Source organism: Protopterus annectens, chromosome 7.part1 (genome assembly GCF_019279795.1).
Source record: "Protopterus annectens isolate FY-2018-M chromosome 7.part1, PAN1.0, whole genome shotgun sequence".
Lineage (NCBI taxonomy): Eukaryota > Metazoa > Chordata > Ceratodontiformes > Protopteridae > Protopterus > Protopterus annectens.
Genome location: NC_056740.1, coordinates 530,899,896 through 530,920,444, shown reverse-complemented (window position 1 = coordinate 530,920,444; position 20,549 = coordinate 530,899,896). Strand labels below are relative to the sequence as shown.

The 20,549-nt window shown below is 40.2% G+C and overlaps 1 protein-coding gene across 1 annotated transcript in view; it reads right to left on the bottom strand.

Annotated features, from left to right (window-relative positions):
• Positions 1-20,549, bottom strand: part of NEDD4 (NEDD4 E3 ubiquitin protein ligase) — a 1,779,469-nt gene that overhangs the window by 703,242 nt on the left and 1,055,678 nt on the right. The window contains exon 9 of the mRNA XM_044078965.1: positions 19,036-19,155. Coding sequence (XP_043934900.1) covers positions 19,036-19,155 — 120 coding nt within the window. The remainder of the gene's footprint in view (positions 1-19,035; positions 19,156-20,549) is intronic.

Genomic DNA, 20,549 nt, shown 5'->3' with positions numbered 1-20,549 from the left:
GTTTTGTCTAGGGAAATGGTGTCGGATGTTTCTTGGACACCGGTTTCTGAGGGAAATTCTATAACCGACTCAGAAGAGGCCTCCGGGGCCGAAGTTGTCGGTTGTGCGGTTTCGACGGTCGGAAGTACCAAGGACTCGGTTTCAGCCGAGACAGAGACACTCGCGGTAGGCCTAGGCGTGGTTTCAGCCGAAACCACGGTCCACGTGTGTCGGTCCTTGTCCTTCCGTTTTTTGGTTAAATGAGAAGTCGGAGTCTCCGACGGCATATTGTAACAGTAACTAGCCCCAAAAAATTCCTCTGCAAACTCCGCCCGACGCCTAAGAGTGCATCGGTTGAAGGAGGCACAGGCTGTACAGGCCGAGACGTCATGGTCTGGGCCTAGGCAGGGGAGGCAGTAAGAATGGAAATCCTTATGAGGTATTTGTTTCCCACAAGTTAAGCAATTATTAACTTTAAGCGTTTGATCTGACATCGGCTGAGGCAAAAAAGAGTCCCCAACGGGGTACTTAGCTTTTGAAGTCTTCGGTAGCTGAAGTTACAGGAGCTGGCCGACCGACACTTGCGAACTGCTTCTGCTTCGGGCACCACGCGGCAAGAAAGACTGAGGAAGATGGTGTCGGCTGATGCTTTTATACCCCAGGCGCTCTGACGTCAGGGAAAAGGGCGACATCAGCCGACGCCGGACCCAGACTTTGGAATCCGGCCGACCGAAGGGCTGCCTGAGGCAGGACAACCCATATGTAAGGACTGCAGATGCATCCTTGAAGGACATCTTGTGTAGGTTCATAGGTTCATACTAGACTATCTGCCCTAGGGCATTTATAAGCCAAGCCAGAGTGTGTTTGGCTTTCGCCACTCATTTTAAATTAATTCTGCTATGCCCTTTTTCGAGGTTAGTATACTGTGCCTCTGTCTAACAGTGACACAGAAGTGATACCCGGGGTAAACCTCCGATCTCCCATCCACTCATCAAGATACCTCTTGAAGAGAGTCAATGAGGGACTCTGCCTAACCTGGACTGGGATTTTATTCCAGAGTGAAGGGAGCCTCTGGGTTATGAATCTGTCCCTCCAGCATGTCCTATTTATTTCAGTGCTGAGGTTCAAGTCTCTCGAGCGCGTAGCTCGATGGGATTTGGATTTTCTGATGTGCAGCATGTCCATTAACTCCGGGTTGGACATGGCTTTATACGTCAGGCACAGATCACCTCTGAGCAGGCGGTATGCCACTGAGTAGAGGCAGAGCTGGAGTTTCTTTAACCGGGCAGTATATGGCATCTGTTTGAGCCCTCTGATCCTCTTGGTGAGGTACTTTTGGGGTCTTTCCAGTTGCTGCAGGTGTCTGGTAAAGGTACATCCCAAAAGGGGCATTGTACTCAATTATGGGCCTGATGAGGGATGAGTAAAGAAGCACAATGACCTCCCCTGATCTAGATGTGAATCCCTTCATGATTATGTGGGCTATATAAAATGTTTTTCTAACCACTGTGGCCACGTGGTTGTCAAATGAGAGACTGCTATCAACTTGGGTCCCCAGGTCCCTAATTACTTCTTCTGTACTTAATGGATTACCACCTATGTGGTAATTTGTGGGCACTTTGTTTTTGACAAAGAGGATGACTATACACTTTTTGGCGTTTAGCTTGAGGCCATGGCTCTGGCACCAGTTGTCTGTTTCTATGAGGTCCTTTTGGAGGATGCTTGTGTCGGCTGGAGAGTCGATTATGGCGCCCAGTTTGCAGTCATCTGCGAACTTGGTCAGCCACAGTCCTTCCGTGTTGGTCTGTACCTCCGGGAAATATATACCGAACAAGAGAGGTCCCAGGACTGAGCCATGTGGGACACCACTTGTAACTGGTTTGGAGTCTGACATGGCTCCAGCAATTCTAACCATGTGGGTTCTGTCCTTGAGCCAGTTTGCAATCCATCTAGTGACATAGGTGTTTATATTTAAGCTGGTGAGCTTATCTATAATGCCCGAGTGGGGTATTGTATCGAAGGCTTTTGAGGTCCAGGTAGGCTGTGTGGACCACCTTCCCCTCGTCAATGGCCTTGGTGACTGTTTCAAAGAAATCAACCAGGTTTAAGTGGCAGGATCTGCCCTTAACAAAGCCGAACTGGGTAGGATCCAGTGTCTGTAGGTCCCCAATATCTTTATTTATGAGGTCCATGATGATCCTTTCCATAGCTTTGCAGACCAAGCTAGTCAGGCTTATGGGACGATAGTTTCCAGGATCCGTTGAGGCACCACCTTTATGGAGAGGGACCACTGTTGCTGTATGCCACTCTTTGGGCACATATCCTGTAGTAAGGCTGAGACTGAACAGTAGTTTTATGTTTGGGTTTAGCTCTTCTTGGAGTTCATGTAGGATGCAGCCTGGGACACCATCTGGTCCCATTGATGCTGTGTTTTTAGCTTTGGAGAAGGCGGCTCTTACCTGAACATCTGAGATGTCAGGGGGGCAACACTCTGCTGGGATAGATCTTTGCCCTTTTGGTGGGGGGGGGGATTTGCGCTGAACCTCTTTCTCTTCATCTTCCTGTTCAAATACAGAATCACGAATTTCTTCAGGAAAAGAATTGTCCATCTTGCTTTTACCAGAAATTACTTTACAAGAAGGATCAATAGCCTGAATTAAACCCTGAGGCAGACTCAGTAAACTACTCCTGTCCAAAGAAACTTGAGAAGAAATACATACATGCTAAGTTTTCTGTTTCTTTTTTGACAGGAAAATGGGGCCAACTGTGTTACTAATGGCAGCAGCAGCTTCCAAAGAGATGGGTACAGCATTCTGACCCAAAAAGCAAACCTTCCCTGATCACTCTCCCATGACCAACAAGAGTGGCTTCTTCCTTGCCCACTGACAGGACCCCAACAGCCGCAGAGGACATGGCTAACCCACAGTCTATAGTGGCTGTAGGTGCTACACCAGAGGGATTTGGGGTACAAGCTGAATGGTCTGAGGTAAGACAAATGGCCACAGCAGAGTCATTCACCTGCAACTGAGGCAAATTGCTAGCCTGCTGTGGTGGCAAAGGCTGTTTGCTTAAGTTTTTGTTTTTGTGTCTGGAGGAGGGGCTGGCCATGGAACTGGTAGTTTGTTCCATGGTCAAGCTAAAAATTGTGTCTCTTTCCTGGGGAAGACAAGCAGCAAATGCCAGTAAAAACTATAATATTTTAAAAGTCACTTTCTTGAAAGAAAAACACAATAAAAAACACTTTATCAGCCCCATAAAAGTAAAATAAACACGATTTCACAACAGAAAAATGTTTTCAGTTACTTTACACAAGTTTTCAGTTACTTTACACAACTTTTAAACTGACAAGAATAAAGAGTGTTCCCATTGAAAAGTATGAAACAGTCTTGTGACAGGCCATTAAAACACAAAACTCCTATCCTAAAATAACTTTCCTGAAGAGGAAAGTTATAAAACAGCAACAATAGTTAGGAAATGGTAGGTATTTCTTTGTAGGGTACTAATGGTTAAGGTGTTTGCCTTACAAACACAAGGTGTAGGGTTTGAGTCTCACAAGGGATAATTGGCTAGGCTTAAAATGGCTCGCAAGGGCAGTTAGCTTAGTACTAATCTATGAACCTATGAACCTATATGTCCATCAAAGGAACAGCACAACTCTACCATCGACCCTAGAAAGCCTCAGAAGAGTGAGTGCACTCTTTGGCAGTGGTAAACCTCTGAAGGACTTGGTGTCCAAACTTGCCTTTTAGTCAGCTCAGCTCAAGCTGCCTGACAGTCTGTAAGCATGGAAAGTACCCTGAATGTTTGGTAGTTGGCCGGTTGTTATATCCTTGGCAGGATATAACCCACATAGCTAAGTCTACTGCAGCACTGATCAATATGATGAACATAGTGCAGTCGTTATTCTTTAACTCAACATAAATTCAGCTTTCCACTTTGCATGAGACTCTTTAACTAACCAAGACTCTATAATAATTGTGCCTTGAGAAACTGGTCTCTCGCATTTCATTAAATTCTATTCCAAAACACTCTGTTAAGCTAGCAACATTTTAACATACCTTAACATAATCACAATTCAAATGTTTTAAATATGACTAAATGTTCTAACCCATTGCTAGAGAAACTCAGGACATGTAAATTTGCTCAGAATGAAGAACTCCACTTTAGGAAACTTGCTGGGATTTATTTATTTTATTAGCCTTTACTTTACCCAAAAAGTATCAATACATTTGCTCAGGCAATAAGCATGAGCTACCAAAAATATACTATATAATACTGATACTTATATAACTTAACAGCTGATCATCATGTTAAGTACATTGTACAGTAAATTCAAAACAAACAAAGAAACTAAAATTAAAATAAACTTGGAGGACAACCAAGAGACTCTCACCACAAAACAAATTTAATGAAGCGGTTTTCGTCTGGGTTCCTACCCAGACTTCATCAGATACACAATACAAACAATTGTTCAGTTTAAATATCCCTTCAATAGTCACATGACAACCTTGTTCCCCTTTAAAAACATAAAAGAGTATCATTTTGATATAAGATGCATTTAAAACCAAAAACCATTACTTAATACATTCACTCAATTACTTTTATTATATCTAAAATATTTATAAAATATATCTCTAAAAAATATTTGTAAATAAACTAATATTTACAAGTATCTATAACTTCATACCCTATCTTTCTAGATTTTTCAGTTTTAGTAAATAGGTTATGGAACACAAATCGTTTAAGCCTGGATAATTGTGTGCATTCACCCGTAACTGCCAAATTAATTCCAACTTTTCTAATAATAAATTAGTAGGGCCCCCTCTAGGATTATGAGTGACCTGATCAATCGCTTTGAACCTAAAATGGTGGTTTGCGTTGTCAATAATATGTATTGCCAGAGCATTTTCAGGTTTTTTCTTCATGCTGTTTTACAAATGCTCATTCTCTAAGCCTACGCTCGGTCTTTCCAATATAAAAGGCATGACACCCTTGACAGCTGGCAAGATAAACTATCATTTTGGAATTGCAATTCAACTTCTTAGCCATATTGAATTTAATACTGTTAATCATGAAGCTAGCCCCTATATCCATATGTTTACATTGGGGGCATGCTTCACATTTAAACATCCCTGGATTCCATACAGGTTTGATGAATGTATGTTTTAACATGTTTTTAAAATTACATCCTGTAAGGAAAACACATCTTGGTTTTTATTCTATACTGTTTCTAATGTTGGCATCATCTAATAGTAAGTTCCAATTCTTATTAAGCAGTACTTTCAAAGCATATGCATCCATAGAAAATGGGAGTAATAAAGCTCACGCTAAAATTGGTTACTAAAATATTATGATTATCAACATCTATATGGTCGGGATTTACCACACTATTTAGCCCCACAGTAGATGAAGTTCTCCTATGAGCCCTTAAGATAGGTTTAAAGTGGCCTATGGATCTCATATAGGTAACCCCTACTATGAGACTATCCAGTAAATCCTCTGGATAACTTCGCTTAACAAACATACGCTTTAGGGTGTCTAATTTGGTAGTAAAGTCTATGTCTAAAGAAACCATTCTTGCCGCTCTTACAAGTTGTCCTTTGACAACTGACCACTTCTGATGAAATGGGTGTGAACTCGAATAGTGAAGAAAGCTATTAGAATAGGTATTCTTCTTAAATATTTTTGCTAAATATTTATTCTGATCTTTTCTGAGTTCCACATCCAAATATGAGATTTTTTCACGACTGGAAGTAGATGTAAAAACCAAAAATTCGGTTGTATTACTACAATATGTCATGAAATCCATGTCAGAGTGTTCTTCACTTTTAAATATAATGAACACATCATCTAGGTAACGGCTGTAAAAACTGATTTTTTTTTTCTGAATACAAATTATATTTAAAAATGTATTTGATTTCCCACTGGGCCATAACCAGGTTTGCAAAACTTTCCCCACATGGGGAACCCATGGCAACCCCACTTTTTATGAAGGCAATAGTCACCATTATAGTAAATGTAATTGTTCATAAGGATTATCTCAAGTAATTCAACTACCAAATCCATTTCTTGGGTGGAAGCTCCTTTTCTAATCAATAACTGCGAAACCCAATCAATTCTATAGTGTGGAGAATCGATGTGTATAAGTCTTTCACATCGATGGTTAAAAATTACCTCCCCTCACATATTATCCAAATCATTAATACTTTGTAAAAAAAACTCCAGGAATCTTTACAGATATGTTTTTTCTTTAACAAGCAATTTCTTATCAACTACTTTTGCACTAGCACATGTGATGGAATTACATCCATCCATTACAGGTCTTAAAGGTGGGGAGGTTAGGTCTTTATGAACTTTTGGTATGCCAGATATAGTTGGTATTAATGGAACTGGCATACTTAAGTAATTGTATAAACTCAATTCAATCCTAGCATCAATGAATAAATCATTCAAATAAGATTTTTATATGCTGGTAAACCTGGTTTACTTCATTAAGAGAACTTGACTCGTAAGTTGGGGGAACTAAAATAGCTCTCATTCTTCTATCATAGCCTTCTGGATCCATAAAGACCCCCCCCCCCCGCCCTTATCGGGCTTCATTACTCTCACAGGTGTTGTCTTCAAGTTATTAAAAAGGTCCCACTGTTCTTTATTCAAATTATAACTTCTAAAATTGTTATTATTACTATTACAAAGTGCCTGCATGTCATTTTCACATACTTTTTCAAATAACAGCACCGGATATAGTGGGGGATTAGAAGTGCTAGACAATTTATATTCATAATTTAAGATGTTACATTCACCCATAAAAAATTTAAATTCAATTTTCGTAGGAAAAGTTTCAAATCCACTATAGTGTGTGCTATGTCAGCTTTTCATGTTGGTACAAACGTTAAACCTTTGGCTAATACATCCACTAAAGTTGAATCAACAAAAATGTAGAATAATTAAATACACTAAAATCACGTTCTGTGTTCTGAACAATAGTATATGGGCTACCAATACTTTCATTAATAGGTTCATAGGTTGGTACTAGGCTATCAGCCCTAGGGCCTATAGAAGCCTATCCATAACAATTCCCTGGCTATTTCTTCCCACACTATTTACTGATATTTACCATATTTATACTGTCCTGGACCGCTCCGCTCTGAACAAGGCTGAAAGAGATGGAAAAATTGTTCAAACTATCAACATATTCTGTCTTTAAATTCTGTGTAGTTACCTTAAAATCTTCTCCTGTAACTACCTTCGCTTCCTGTTCTGTTTGCAATGACCAGCCTTGTACTACTGGTTCTGATTGGAAAAGTTGTTTTTTCCTCGTTGCATCTTGTTGAAAATTTGAATCGTAAGGGTTAAATGACATTTAAAGGGTTTCCTTGATTCGACTGAGCCTGGTTCATGAGCCTTTCGCTTCGTCTCACCGAGTTCTCTTCATTGTTGTGAAATCCTGTGTTACCAAATGACATATCTGAAGTAGAGGGCAGGCTCATATTACTATCTGGCATACTACTGGCAGAACTGCTGGCACTATATCCATTTTGATTGGAATTCCACACTTGGGAAACTGGTGGATATGGGTATGCTGTACGCCTCCGATAGTCCAATGTGTCACGATCCAGTTTTTTTAGTTTTAGTCAACTTAAACTTATGTATTTGATTATTGATACTGTTAAAAATTCTATTATAATCGTAACAATATCTATTAAAGTCTACATCAGCCTTGATTTTAATGTCAAGGTCAGTCAACTCATTAACCATTAAATGCAACAGTTCAAGCCCTTGTCAATCGAAGAACTGTATCAGGGTTAGATGAAAAGCTGAGTTTGCTTTTAAGCCAGTGGGACATTTCCAGAGTCTAAGCCTTTTAGGAACAATCTTACATTGAATGCACTTTTTAAAATATATAATTTCCAATTGCAACTTTTTGAATTTAAACAATTTTTGATCAAAAAGTTTTAAGTTATCCACTACACATACTGGTTTTAAAGGAAAAGTCGTTGCTGTAGTGTTAATGTTAACGTCTAGTCCCATTGATGAAAAAAGCCAGTCATTTAAGTTGGAACTATGGTTTATTCCTAAACGTTCAGAAGAAGTACGAAGTAGTGGAGGGTTACTAACACCACCGTTATGCACAGAAACAATACCTTGTGTATTAAATAAAGGCTGGCTTCGTTCTGCTTGTCTGCCCCAGTGAGTGTTGTTTACACTATGATTTACTTCAAACATACTGACATTCGTCCTCACAGGAACAGGTAACGGTGGAAAGTTGATTTCATAGTCTCTATTACTCTGTGGAGTCCTATTCATTTTTTCCATCAAGTCATCCACTCATTTGGATAAAACAGCTATTAATGCTGTCAAGTCACTGGTTGCACCTGCATTGCCTAATTCCTGAGTAAATAGGCTAGGTGTGTTGGTGTCGTCCTCGGTTGCCATACCACAAACACAAAACTAAATAAATTCAAAACAAACAAAGAAACTAAAAGTAAAAATAAACTTGGAGGGCAACCAAGAGACTCTCACCACAAAACAAATTTAATGAAGTGCTTTTCATCCAGGTTCCTACCCAGACTTCATCAGATACATAATACAAACAAATGTTCAGTTTAAATATCCTTCCAATAGTCACATGACAACCTCGTTCCCCTTTAAAAACATAAAAGAGTATAATTTTGATATAAGATACATTCACAACCAAAAATCATTACTTAATATACATCCACTCAATTACTTTTAATATATCTAAAATATTTATTAAATGTATCTCTAAAAATATATGTAAATAAACTAATACGTACAAGTATCTATAACTTCACACCCTATTTCAGTAAACAGGTTAGGGAACACAAACCATTTAAGCCTGGATAACTGTGTTATAACTTCATGCCCTACCTTTCTAGAATTTTCAGTTTCAATAAACAGGTTATGGAACACAAATCGTTTAAGCCTGGATAACTGTGTGCATTCACCCATAACTGCCAAATTAATTCCAACTTTTCTAATAATAAATTAGAAGGGCCCCCTCTGGGATTATGAGTGACGTGATCAATCGCTTTGAACCTAAAATGGTGATTTGCATTGTAAACAATATGTCTTGCCAGAGCATTTTCTAATTTATTTACAAATTTTTTTTAGGGATATATTTTATAAATATTTTAGATATATTAAAAGTAATTGAGTGAATGTATATTAAGTAATGATTTTTGGTTTTGAATGCATCTTATATCAAAATTATACTCTTTTATGTTTTTAAAGGAAACAAGGTTGTCATGTGACTATTGGAGGGATACTTAAACTGAACAATTGTTTGTACTGTGTATCTGATGAAGTCTGGGTAGGAACCTAGACGAAAAATGCTTCATTAAATGTGTTTTGTGGTGAGAGTGTCTTGGTTGTCCTCCAAGTTTATTTTTACATTGTACAGTATTCGGACCATGCTAAAGTCACATACAGCTTATAGAACATTCAGCATTATTTTACAGTTTATGTATAAAATCACATCAAAATTTAAGTACAAAGGTAGCAGATGAGCCATATGCATATTTTATCCAGTCATTTACTTGAGACCTATAAACAGGAAACAAAGTGTGTGGATTTTATGATACTTAATCAGGCTGCATAAGGAGGGGATTTAGTAATGGTACTGGTACATGAACAGAACTGTTTTGCTAATACGTATGATTTCATTGGGATTTCAAAATATAGATGGGATAATATGAATGGCGCACCGCAACAGTTATCCCACTCCACAAAGGGGGAGCCACGACGGACCCCGAGAACTACCGCCCCATTAGCCTGACGAGCCTGGTCTGCAAGGCCATGGAACGTATCATCGTGGAACTCATAAACAAAGACATTGGTAATCTCCAAACTCTGGACTCTACTCAGTTTGGATTTGTAAAAGGCAGATCATGTCTTCTAAACCTGATTGACTTCTTTGAAGTAGTCACCAATGCCATAGATGAGGGTAAAATGGTTCACACAGCTTATCTAGATCTCGCCAAGGCTTTCGACACAATCCCCCACTCTGGAATTATAGATAAGCTCACTAAACTAGGTATAAATCCCTATGTCACAAGATGGGTTGCCAACTGGCTCACGGACAGAACCCACACTGTGAAAGCAGCGGATTCCAAATCCGACATCAGACCAGTGACAAGTGGAGTACCACAGGGTACAGTCCTGGGTCCTCTCCTGTTTGGTATCTACTTCTCTGAAGTGCAGACCAAGACAGAAGGTCTTTGGCTAACAAAGTTTGCAGATGACTGCAAACTAGGAGCCATAATTGAAACTCCTAACGATGTGGACAAACTACAAAAGGGCCTCACTGAGACAGATACCTGGTGTCAAAGGCATGGCCTGAAGCTCAATGCCAAAAAGTGTATTGTCATCCCCTTTGGTAAAAACTCTGTACCCATGAACTACCACATAGCTGGTAATCTACTTAATGCTGAAAATGTGATAAGAGACCTTGGGACACAGGTGGACAGTAGTCTCTCCTTTGATAATCACATTGCCACAGTGGTCAGGAAATCCTTCTACATGGCTCATCTCATCACAAAACGATTCTCATCCAGAAAAAAAGTGGTCATTGTTCCCCTCTACTCATCACTCATTAGACCCATTATAGAGTACAACGCCCCTTTTGGTATGTACCTCACCAGACATCTACAACAACTCGAAAGACCACAGAAAGAGGATTACTGGCCTCAAACAGATGCCCTATGTAGACCGTCTCAAAAAACTACAGCTTTACTCCATCGCATATCGCCTACTCAGGGGCGATCTCTGCCTAACATACAAAGCTATGTCAAACCCAGAGCTGTTGGACATGCTCCACTTAAAGAAATCCCAATCCCTCCAAGCTACACACTCTAGGGACCTTAACCTTGTCACCACAATAACAGAACATGCTGGTGGGATAGATTCCTGTCCCAGAGACTTCTCATACTCTGGAACAGACTACCCATCTATGTCAAACAGAGCTCCTCATTAGCACTCTTCAAGAAAAATCTTGATGATTGGATGGGAAATGGGAAATTCACCCCGGGGATCACTTCTGTGGCTCTGCTCGACAGGAGCACAGGAAAATAATTTTCTTGGATGGCGAAAGCCAGGGTACATTTTTTGGCTAGGCTTGTATGGGCCCTAGGGCCGATAGCCTAGTACCTACCAATGAACAAGGAGGAGTTTAGTAATGAGGGAGTTACAAATTCAGGACAGTTCCTAATCCCTTGTCAGGTTCACTTTCAATGAGATTGAGTTTTCAATCAGATTTTAAATTGTAGATGAGATTGGATATTTCTGATATTTGTCTGGAGAGAGTTTCACACTTTAGCAATGTACAAAGAGTACAGTCAGTCACCACTATGATTTTCAGATATTTGAGGAAGCACTAAACGTTGGTTCAGTGAACGCAGTTCTCTGTGGGGAGAGTACCAGTTTAAGAACTGGCTGGTGGCAGAGCATCTGTCTGTGCTACACAGGGTGTTGGGAGCAGTCAATGTAAGTTTAGACTAATAGATTAGGTAGCTCAAGCCAGTTAAGAGATTAAAGTACAAGACAGTGATATGTTTGTTTAGTCAAGGGCATAGTCAAAGAAAACTTAATCGCCATTGAGAACTACACCACAGTGTAGATGAACAAAACTGCAATGCTATCATTCCCAGTGCAAAAACATACATACAGAGAATAATAATAATAATAATAGGTTGGTACTAGGCTATCGGCCCTAGGGCCTATACAAGCCTGGCCATAGCAATTCCCTGGCTATTTCTTCCCACACTATTTACTTCCCTGAACCCCTGTCTAGCAGGGCGACTGACATGATCCCCGGGGTGAATTTCCTTTCTCTCATCCAATCGTCAAGGTTCCTTTTGAAGAGGGCCAAGGAGGTGCTCTGCTTGACATGTATGGGCAGTCTATTCTAGAGTCTGGGGAGTCTCTGGGTCAGGAACCCATCCCTCCAGCATGTTTTGTTTATTGTGATGACAAGGTTTAGATCCCTGGAGCATGTGGCTCTGAGAGATTGGGATTTCTTTAAGTGTAGCATGTCCAACAGCTCTGGGTTTGACATGGCCTTGTATGTTAAGCAGAGATCGCACCTGAGTAGATGATATGCGACAGAGTATAGCTGGAGTTTTTTAAGGCAGTCAGCATAGGGCATTTGCCTTAGGCCTGTGATTCTTTTAGTGAGGTATTTCTGCAGCCTTTCCAGTTGTTGCAGATGTCTTGAGAGGTACATAACAAATAGGGCGTTGGATTCTATAATGGGTCTAATGAGGGATGGGTATAGTGGGACAATGACCTCCTTTCTTCTGGATGAAAAGCCCTTAGTGATGAGGTGTGCCACATATAAAGATTTTCTGACTGTTGTGGTGATGTGGTTATTGAAGGTGAGACCACTATCCACCTCTGTCCCTAAGTCTCTTATCACACTGTTGGTGTTTAGTGTACTGCCACCTATGTGGTAAATCACGGGTACATGTTTTTTCCCAAAGGGGAAAACTATACATTTCTCAGCATTGAGCTTGAGCCCATGGCTCTGGCACAAAGCATCTGTTTCTGTAAGGCCCCTTTGCAGAGTATCCACATAATTTGAGGATTCAATAATGGCTCCCAGTTTGCAGTCATCTGCAAACTTTGTTAGCCAGAGTCCCTTAGTGTTGGCCTGTACTTCAGAGAAGTATATGCCAAACAAGAGCAGTCCCAGGACTGAACTCTGAGGTACTCCACTTGTCACTTGTCTGGAGCTGGATTTGGAGTCAGCTACTTTTACAGTATGGGTTCTGTCAGTAAGCCAGTTGGCAACCCATCGAGTGACGCAGGGATTTATGCCCAGCTTAGTAAGTTTATCTATGAATCCAGAGTGGAGGATGGGGTCAAAGGCCTTGGCGAGGACCAGATAGGCTGTGTGGACTGCTTTACCCTCATCCATGGCTCTGGAGACTGATTTGAAGAAGTCAATCAGCTTCAGGAGACAAGATCGGCCCTTCACAAACCCAAACTGGGTGGGGTCCAGTGTTTTAAAGTTGCCAATATCTTTGTTTATAAGTTCCATGATAATACGTTCCATTGCCTTGGAGATCAGGCTCATCAGACTGATGGAGCGGTAGTTCCCGGTATCCAAGGTGGATTCCCCCCTTGTGGAGTGGGATAACTGTAGCTGTGCGCCACTCAGTGGGCACAAAGCCTGAGGTGAGGGAATGATTAAACATGACACATAGGTGAGGTGCCAGTTCATTTTGTAGTTCATGTAGTACACAGCCCGGGATGTCATTTGGTCCCATGGATACTGTATTCTTAACTTTGCAGAGTGCGTTTTTTACCTGTGTGGCCATTATAACCATAATTTGGCAATCTTACAGTATTGAGATGGCCCATTTAGAGGGTGAGAAGGGGGTGAAGTTGGCACTGAATCAATCTGCCAGGATACTGACAATATCCTTGGGATCAGTATATTTAATGCCATTCAGTTGTAGCCCAGAGCAGATCTGAGCGTTGCCATTTAGATTCCTGACATAGTTATAGAATGCCTTGTGGTTGTCTTTGGAATCTTTGGCAACTTTATTTTCATAACTAGCTTTGGAGGATTTTACGGGTCTATATTAGATAAACGAAGGATTATCTTACCGAATGCTAACATGAGCAAAATTCTCAGAACCCGAAACCGGAATTGTGAGAACGCAGTACAGTGAAGATGGGAATATTTGCCCTTTCCTCACTCTAGTGTGATCTCGGAGTAGGAATATATATTTAGCGGGGGTTGTGAGGGGCGCAGCCCCCCAAAATTGCAGTTTCGAGTTCTGGGATTTTCGATAATGTCAGCGTTCGGTAAGATAAACTTTCATTTACCTAATATAGACCCGATTTTACGAGGGATCTCAGCTTCTTCCCGAGGCTGGTAAGGGAATTTTTTGCATTGTGGGATTTTCCTCTTTTCTGCAATAGTTTTTTCCTTTTGTTGTAAAGTTTGTTTATGGCAGGGGACCACCAGGTTGGCTTCTTTTTTTTGGAGGAGGGCATCTTGGTTCTATCTGGGATTGCATAATTCATACATGAGTGGATGTGCTCGTACAGTGCCTTAGTGTAGGACTCAGCAGTCAAACTTTCAGTTCCCGTCTGCATGGGTGTCATGAAGTTTGTCACTTCTGACTTGAGTAGCATGAAGTTGGCTTTGGAGAAGTTTTTTATGGAGGTTTCCTTACTGGGGAGTGGGGGTGGGATTTGGATGTTAAGGGTGATTAGCTTATGGTCTGACCTGACCAAAGAAGGGGTGACCATAGGTGTGGAGCATCGATTTCTCATGTTGGTAATTACCAGGTCTAGGATATTGGAGCCCCTGGTGGGAATATGGATTCGTTGATCCAGGGCACTGTAATTTATGAATTCCAAGAACCGTTCAGCAAATGTGTTGGTATACGAGTAGTTTTCCCAGTTAATGGCAGGGTAGTTGAAATCACCCAGTATTAAGTTGTTTTGTTGTATCTTAATATTTTCCAGTATGTTTAGAAAGGTGTAGTGAGAATCTTGGGGCATGGTGGGAAATCTGTAGCCAGCTACAGTTTGGACTGTAGTCTTACGTAGTGTTAGTTGCACCTGGAGAATTTCAGACGCATTGTGTTGGGCAACTAGACTGGTGGTGTGAATATCCTTGGTGAATATGGACACTCCTTCACCTTTAGTGTTTTGATCCTGGTTTGGTGGCCGAAAAGTGTGGTAAGAGTTGTAGCCTGGTATTGCAGGGGTGCTCTCTGGAGCCTTGAACCAAGTCTCAGTTACTGCACAGATATCGATGTTCTCCATTTTTAGGAGTGCCTCGAGAGTGTGCATTTTGAGGTTTAGAGTTCTAGCATTGAGTAGTATTACCTTCAGATTTTGCATGCTTGTACCTATTATGGTGGTGGTTTTGTCCTTTGAACTTTGCCTAAAAAGGCACTATAGGGGTGGCAAGAGCCTTAGCCAGTAACCTGAATCCCAGGGGCGACAGGTACAGACCATCTCTGGCAAAGCATTGTGGCCTGTCAATCATGTCGTCCCAGGCAGACAGATACTGGATCCCCTTTGAATGACATCAGAAGCTTAGCCAATTGTTGAAGTCAATCAATTTGTCCTTATATTGTGGTATCATTCTTGGTGAAGACAGGATACTACTCAGGGCTAGGGTTATACCTGCCTGGGCTACATGATCTGAGAGCTCTTCCATGTCTCTTTTCATGTAGTCCAGGGAGGTACATCTCAAGTCGTTCACTCCAACATGGACAATGACAGAGTCATATTTGTACTTGTTGTGGAATGACTTGAGTGCATGCGTTATGTGGCGGATCCTGGCACCCGACAGGCAGCTGACTGTAATTTTCTCCTTGTTCAGCCTGGCGAATGGGACATCAGTGTGCCTGACTATAGAGTCACCTATGACTAAAGTGTTAGGTACGTTATCTTGCCTTAAGGGCTATTGCTGGGTGGCACACTGGTGTTGTGAGCTATATGACACTTTGGTTGTGATTGGTGTTTGTTTGCGTTTTAGCTTCGGAGGTCCTTGTTGCTTGGCCAGGTTACAGTTAAAGGCCTCCACATATGTGGATTTAGTGTTGCTATCAGTGGGTGTTGGTGGTGTGAAGTTAGAAGGGCTATGTGTTGCTTGAGGTGCAGTACAGGTGTTGACCTTTTCCTCTTGACTGTCTAGCACAATCTTGGGTGGAGAGAGCTTTACTTCCAGTTTGGCTATGTAAGTGCATCTCTCACAAGTTGTAGTGTTGGGTGGTAGGAGGAAAGGGTTGTCTGTGTACATGAGGCAATTGCTGCATTGCCCCAGTAAGCCCAGACTCACCAGGTGGACAGGAGAAATCACCGGAAGCTGACCCTTGGACATGCCTGGTTTGGTGCCTTTTCTTTGAAAAGTACAGGAGCTGTTTTCCCTTCCCTTAGCAAGGTACCTTGCAATTATAGGCTGTTTAGTGCCTATAATTAATTTCTCCTTATTAATAAGGAGAATTGAGTGCTTGCATCAGTTTAAGGATTCCTAGTGCTTTCCAGCAGGTATTAGAGCAAGTGCTAGTAATAATAATAAAATAACATAAAATAAAAGTAAAAATAGAATAAAAAAATAAAATATCCAGACACATTTTACATATAAATAGAATTGAGTAACAACACATGCATGACCTTACTATAACATAAGAACTAAGCAGCATATGGACTGGTCAGCATGAATACTGCACAGTGAGATTAATACTGCACTTCACAGAGTCCTACGGTAAGGTAAGGTGTGAGCCAACGTTAAATATGCACATCAGTTAGTTACTGCACATGAAAAGCTTAATACTTATAGTGCAACAAATCCTGGGTATGTAAGGATCTGTACAGTCAGATAAATAGCATAACTATGTGGTAGGAGGGGAAGTATGCATTGACAGTATCCCGGCTCATTTTTCACAACAGTTCAGTAGTCTGATGGAGAGAGGAAAGAAACTGTTAAGTTTAGAAGTCCTACAGTGCATACTTTTGTATCTCCTACCCAAGGAGAGCCGGGAAAACATACCGTTTTCAGGATGCAGAGGATCACTGGATATCTTCCTGGCTCTACTGATGCACCATGATTCAAGTAGGTCTTCCAGAGGTGCAAGAGAGGAACCAATGATTTTTCTCTCTTGCCCTTACAACTCGCCTAAGAGTCTTGCGATAGGAGGTGTTGCAGCCCCCATACCAGACAGTGATGTTATTGGTAAGGACGATTTTGATGGTACCCCTGTAAACAGTTTTGAAGGATGGTCTTCGACCGTTTTCCTTCCTCAGTTTCCATAGGACGTGCAATCATTGCTGAGCTTTTCTGACCATGTAAGATACATGGACTGACCAGGACAGGTCCTCATTGATATTTACTCCCAGAATCTTTGTACTTTTGACCCTTTACACTGGCATCCCTTTCATCTTTAGAGGTCGGTGTGATTCTTGAGCCTTTCTGAAATCCACAATCAGTTCCTTAGTCTTGCTGACATTCAGTGCCAGCCCAATAGATGTTCAATCTTGTTCCTATCCTTCACTGACCAGACCTATGACCATGGTGTCATCTGAGAAGCGGATGATTTTATCAGACTCAGGTCTGGCCATGAAGTCATGTGTCAGTAAGGTGAATAGGAGAGGACTTAAGATGCACCCCTGTGGTACTCTTGTATTCAGGGTTATGCTTTCGGAACTGTTGTTGCCCACACAAACCCTTTGAGGCCTTTCCAGGAGGAAGCTTAGAATCCAATTACATAAGTGGGAGTTTATGCCCAATTGTAGTAGTTTCATTATCAGAATCTTAGGGATGACAGTACTGAAGGCAGACCTGAGGACTATGAATAGTAAGCAGTCTTGTATAGCAGTTCTTGCCTTCCAAATGGGTCAAAGTTTCATGAACTGCTACGGAGATGACTTTGACTTCTCTTTTGACTTTGTGTATTGGTTGTTGTTTTATTTCTGAACTGTATAGTGGATGTGTTGACTGAATCATAATCCTTGAATAATTTATTATACTAAACAGTTTTGCATCTTGCTTTGTTTTAGGCTTATATGCATGAGATGATTATCCTTCTCACATTTTGAAGAACTCCGTCGATTTCCATGCTTGCACCCAGATGAGTAGACTGAGTGACTAATGTTTCAAGAAGCCAAAAGAAGGCTTTACAGGAGTGAGTTATTCATTGTGTAGAAACAGGTAAAAGATGTCTGTTCATACAGATAAATACCACACGTTAGGAATCCATGGGAAGAAAGGAAGATGGGGAAATATAACATGATAAAACTACGTTAAAAATGGCATGAATATAATGCTCCAAAGTAAGGAGATTAGAAAAGGCTGGATTTTGTTAGCCCACATTATACAACAGTACACAGTCACAAAGATGCCTAAAATTGCCCAACTCTGTGGCAACGAAGAATAAATCCCTGACCAGGACCCAGACAACCCAAGACTGGGTGGCTTTTTGGGCACTAAAAGAGCTGGACAGTACAGGGTAGGAGTGAGTGGCTGATGTTGGCTTGGCTACCTGAGGTGAGGTACTGGTGTTCCTGTGGTTATTTCGCTACATGGATGTCAATGTTTGCAGGCAATGAAAACACAGCTACAATTATAGAAATGGGCTTAGCTTACCAAGCCAGTAATGGCAGTCCAGCATCTGAGCTCAACACTCATCCAGCAGAGGAAGGCAGAGTAGGCCATTGTGGAGTTGCAGACGACTATTCCAGCACTAAAAGGTGACGATAGGGTCCAAATCAGAAAAGTTCTCATTGCTCACATCATTAGACATAAGATGGGGTACAAATACCTCCAGAGCTGCCTGGATGACAATGCCATCTCAGCAACTCTGGACCCCCTCAATGGGGACTCCCTAGTGGGACAGGAATGAATGACTCAGGGGGGTAACGATCAGCAGGCAGGGAAGAAAAATAACCTACAGAAAAAAATGTCTAAACACCTTCAGTTTTACTCCACCTTGCACCTACACTCTTGTTAAGAACTTCATAAACATATAATTTCATATCCTGGAACTATACCGCTTAATAATTGTATAAAACAAATTACTAATGCAATTTCTGTGTGACCTAAAAATACTGCTTTTAAAAATGCCTCAAATATATAAACAGACAGTCACCATATTAACTAGGTATTAAACATAATACCACATGACACAAGTACACTATGTTTTATCTTTAATTAGCAAGTGCTCTAGCGTTTTTGCTGCTCAGTGACAAATGTCCCAAAGTCTACAGTTTCTTGTATGGAACTGACTCATAAGCACCAGATAACAGCCTGCCACTGACTCAACATCACACTTAACTCCCCTTCTTCAAATAAAAATAAAGTCACAACTTCTACAATGTGAAAGATTTCATTCATTTCTATGAAGTGCTTTTATATTATTAAGTTAAACGTTCAAGTCTCTTGTTTACAAGCAAAGAAGTATAGCAGATACTTGTCTGGCAGGAAAACCTCTAGAATAGACATGCTTGGAAAAGGCCGGACCGAGGTAAGTCAATGAACTTTAAATATATTTGCAAACAAAAAAATAATACCTGTGTAACTGGTCTGTTCCAAGTAGTTGTCCTGTCATTATGATTTACATAGTACACTCTTCCTTTGGTATCTTGTTTCTCTTCCCAGCCTGGTGGTAAACCAGCTGTAGTGGGCAACAACTAGAAGGATACATAATGAACATTAAAAAGTTGTTCTGATAACCAGAAGTCTCACCAGCAAAGGAAAAGAATGACACTGACATACACAAGAATGTCATATTTTCATAAACCAATAAAACATCAGAAAGCTGTGTACGCACAGTAAAATAATCTACTTATGTTTAACTATCAAAAGTAATGCTTCAGTCATAGTTCACTTCATGAAACTAAGGTTTATAAGATCTCAGTAAATCCTCTAAAGCAATAAAATGGGAAAAAGCTTCAATATAATAAAGCTGTGTGCTGACATGGAAGATGTATTTATATATAAAATTATACACATACTCTGTGCATCGTCACAATATCTGGAAATCCCACTCAGAACTATGACTAAAATTCCCTGGAAATACACATATTCATGAATATATGTATATGTGTGACTACAAGCATGTTTACACATGCATACACGTACACACACAAATATATATATATATAATATATAAATATATATATATATATATATATATATATATATATATATATATATATATATATATATATATATATATATATATATATATATACACAAACTATATACATGTGTGTGTGTGGGTGTATACACACACACGCACACATACATATATATATATATATATATATATATATATATATATATATATATATACATATATATATATATACACACACACACACACACACATACACACACACACACACAGACACACAGACACACACACACACACGTATGTAAAACTCTCTTTATATTTCGGAGAGGGATGTGTACATGTTGCAGGCAGAGGTGTGTGCTAAAGCAATAGTACTGCCTAAAGTATACAAGACTGCATGACACCAAAATATATGTATGTGCCTGATATGACAAACTATAGCTAATGACATTTTTTCTAATGACATTTTTATTACACATAACAAATTCAGATTCCTTACATATGGTAATAGAAAAGTTACAAAAAGAAATACAAACCTTGATAACTACACTAGATATAAAAAGATTATTTCTAAAAAGTGAGAAAGAAGTCAAAACTTCTATGCTACTCAAATATACTCTTTCGTATCCATAATGACAACAAAAATAATTCCACAAAGTAAGACAGTAACCAACCTACTACAATAAAAAAACAGTCCTTCTTAGACAATGAAGAATATTCTTTATAAGAATTAACAATCAGTAAGATTGCTACCCTGTGATAGTAGATACAGCACAGTGACTGTATATACAAGTACAGACAATAACTGGTCCTTTGAAGTTAACACAGGAAAACACAGCACTGCAAATTAGGACCATGTGGTCAGAGGAAGAGGAATTTTATTGTTAGAGTGACTTTTCGGAGATCTATTTTTGTGATATCTTGCACAGCAGTACCTATTCTTCAGGG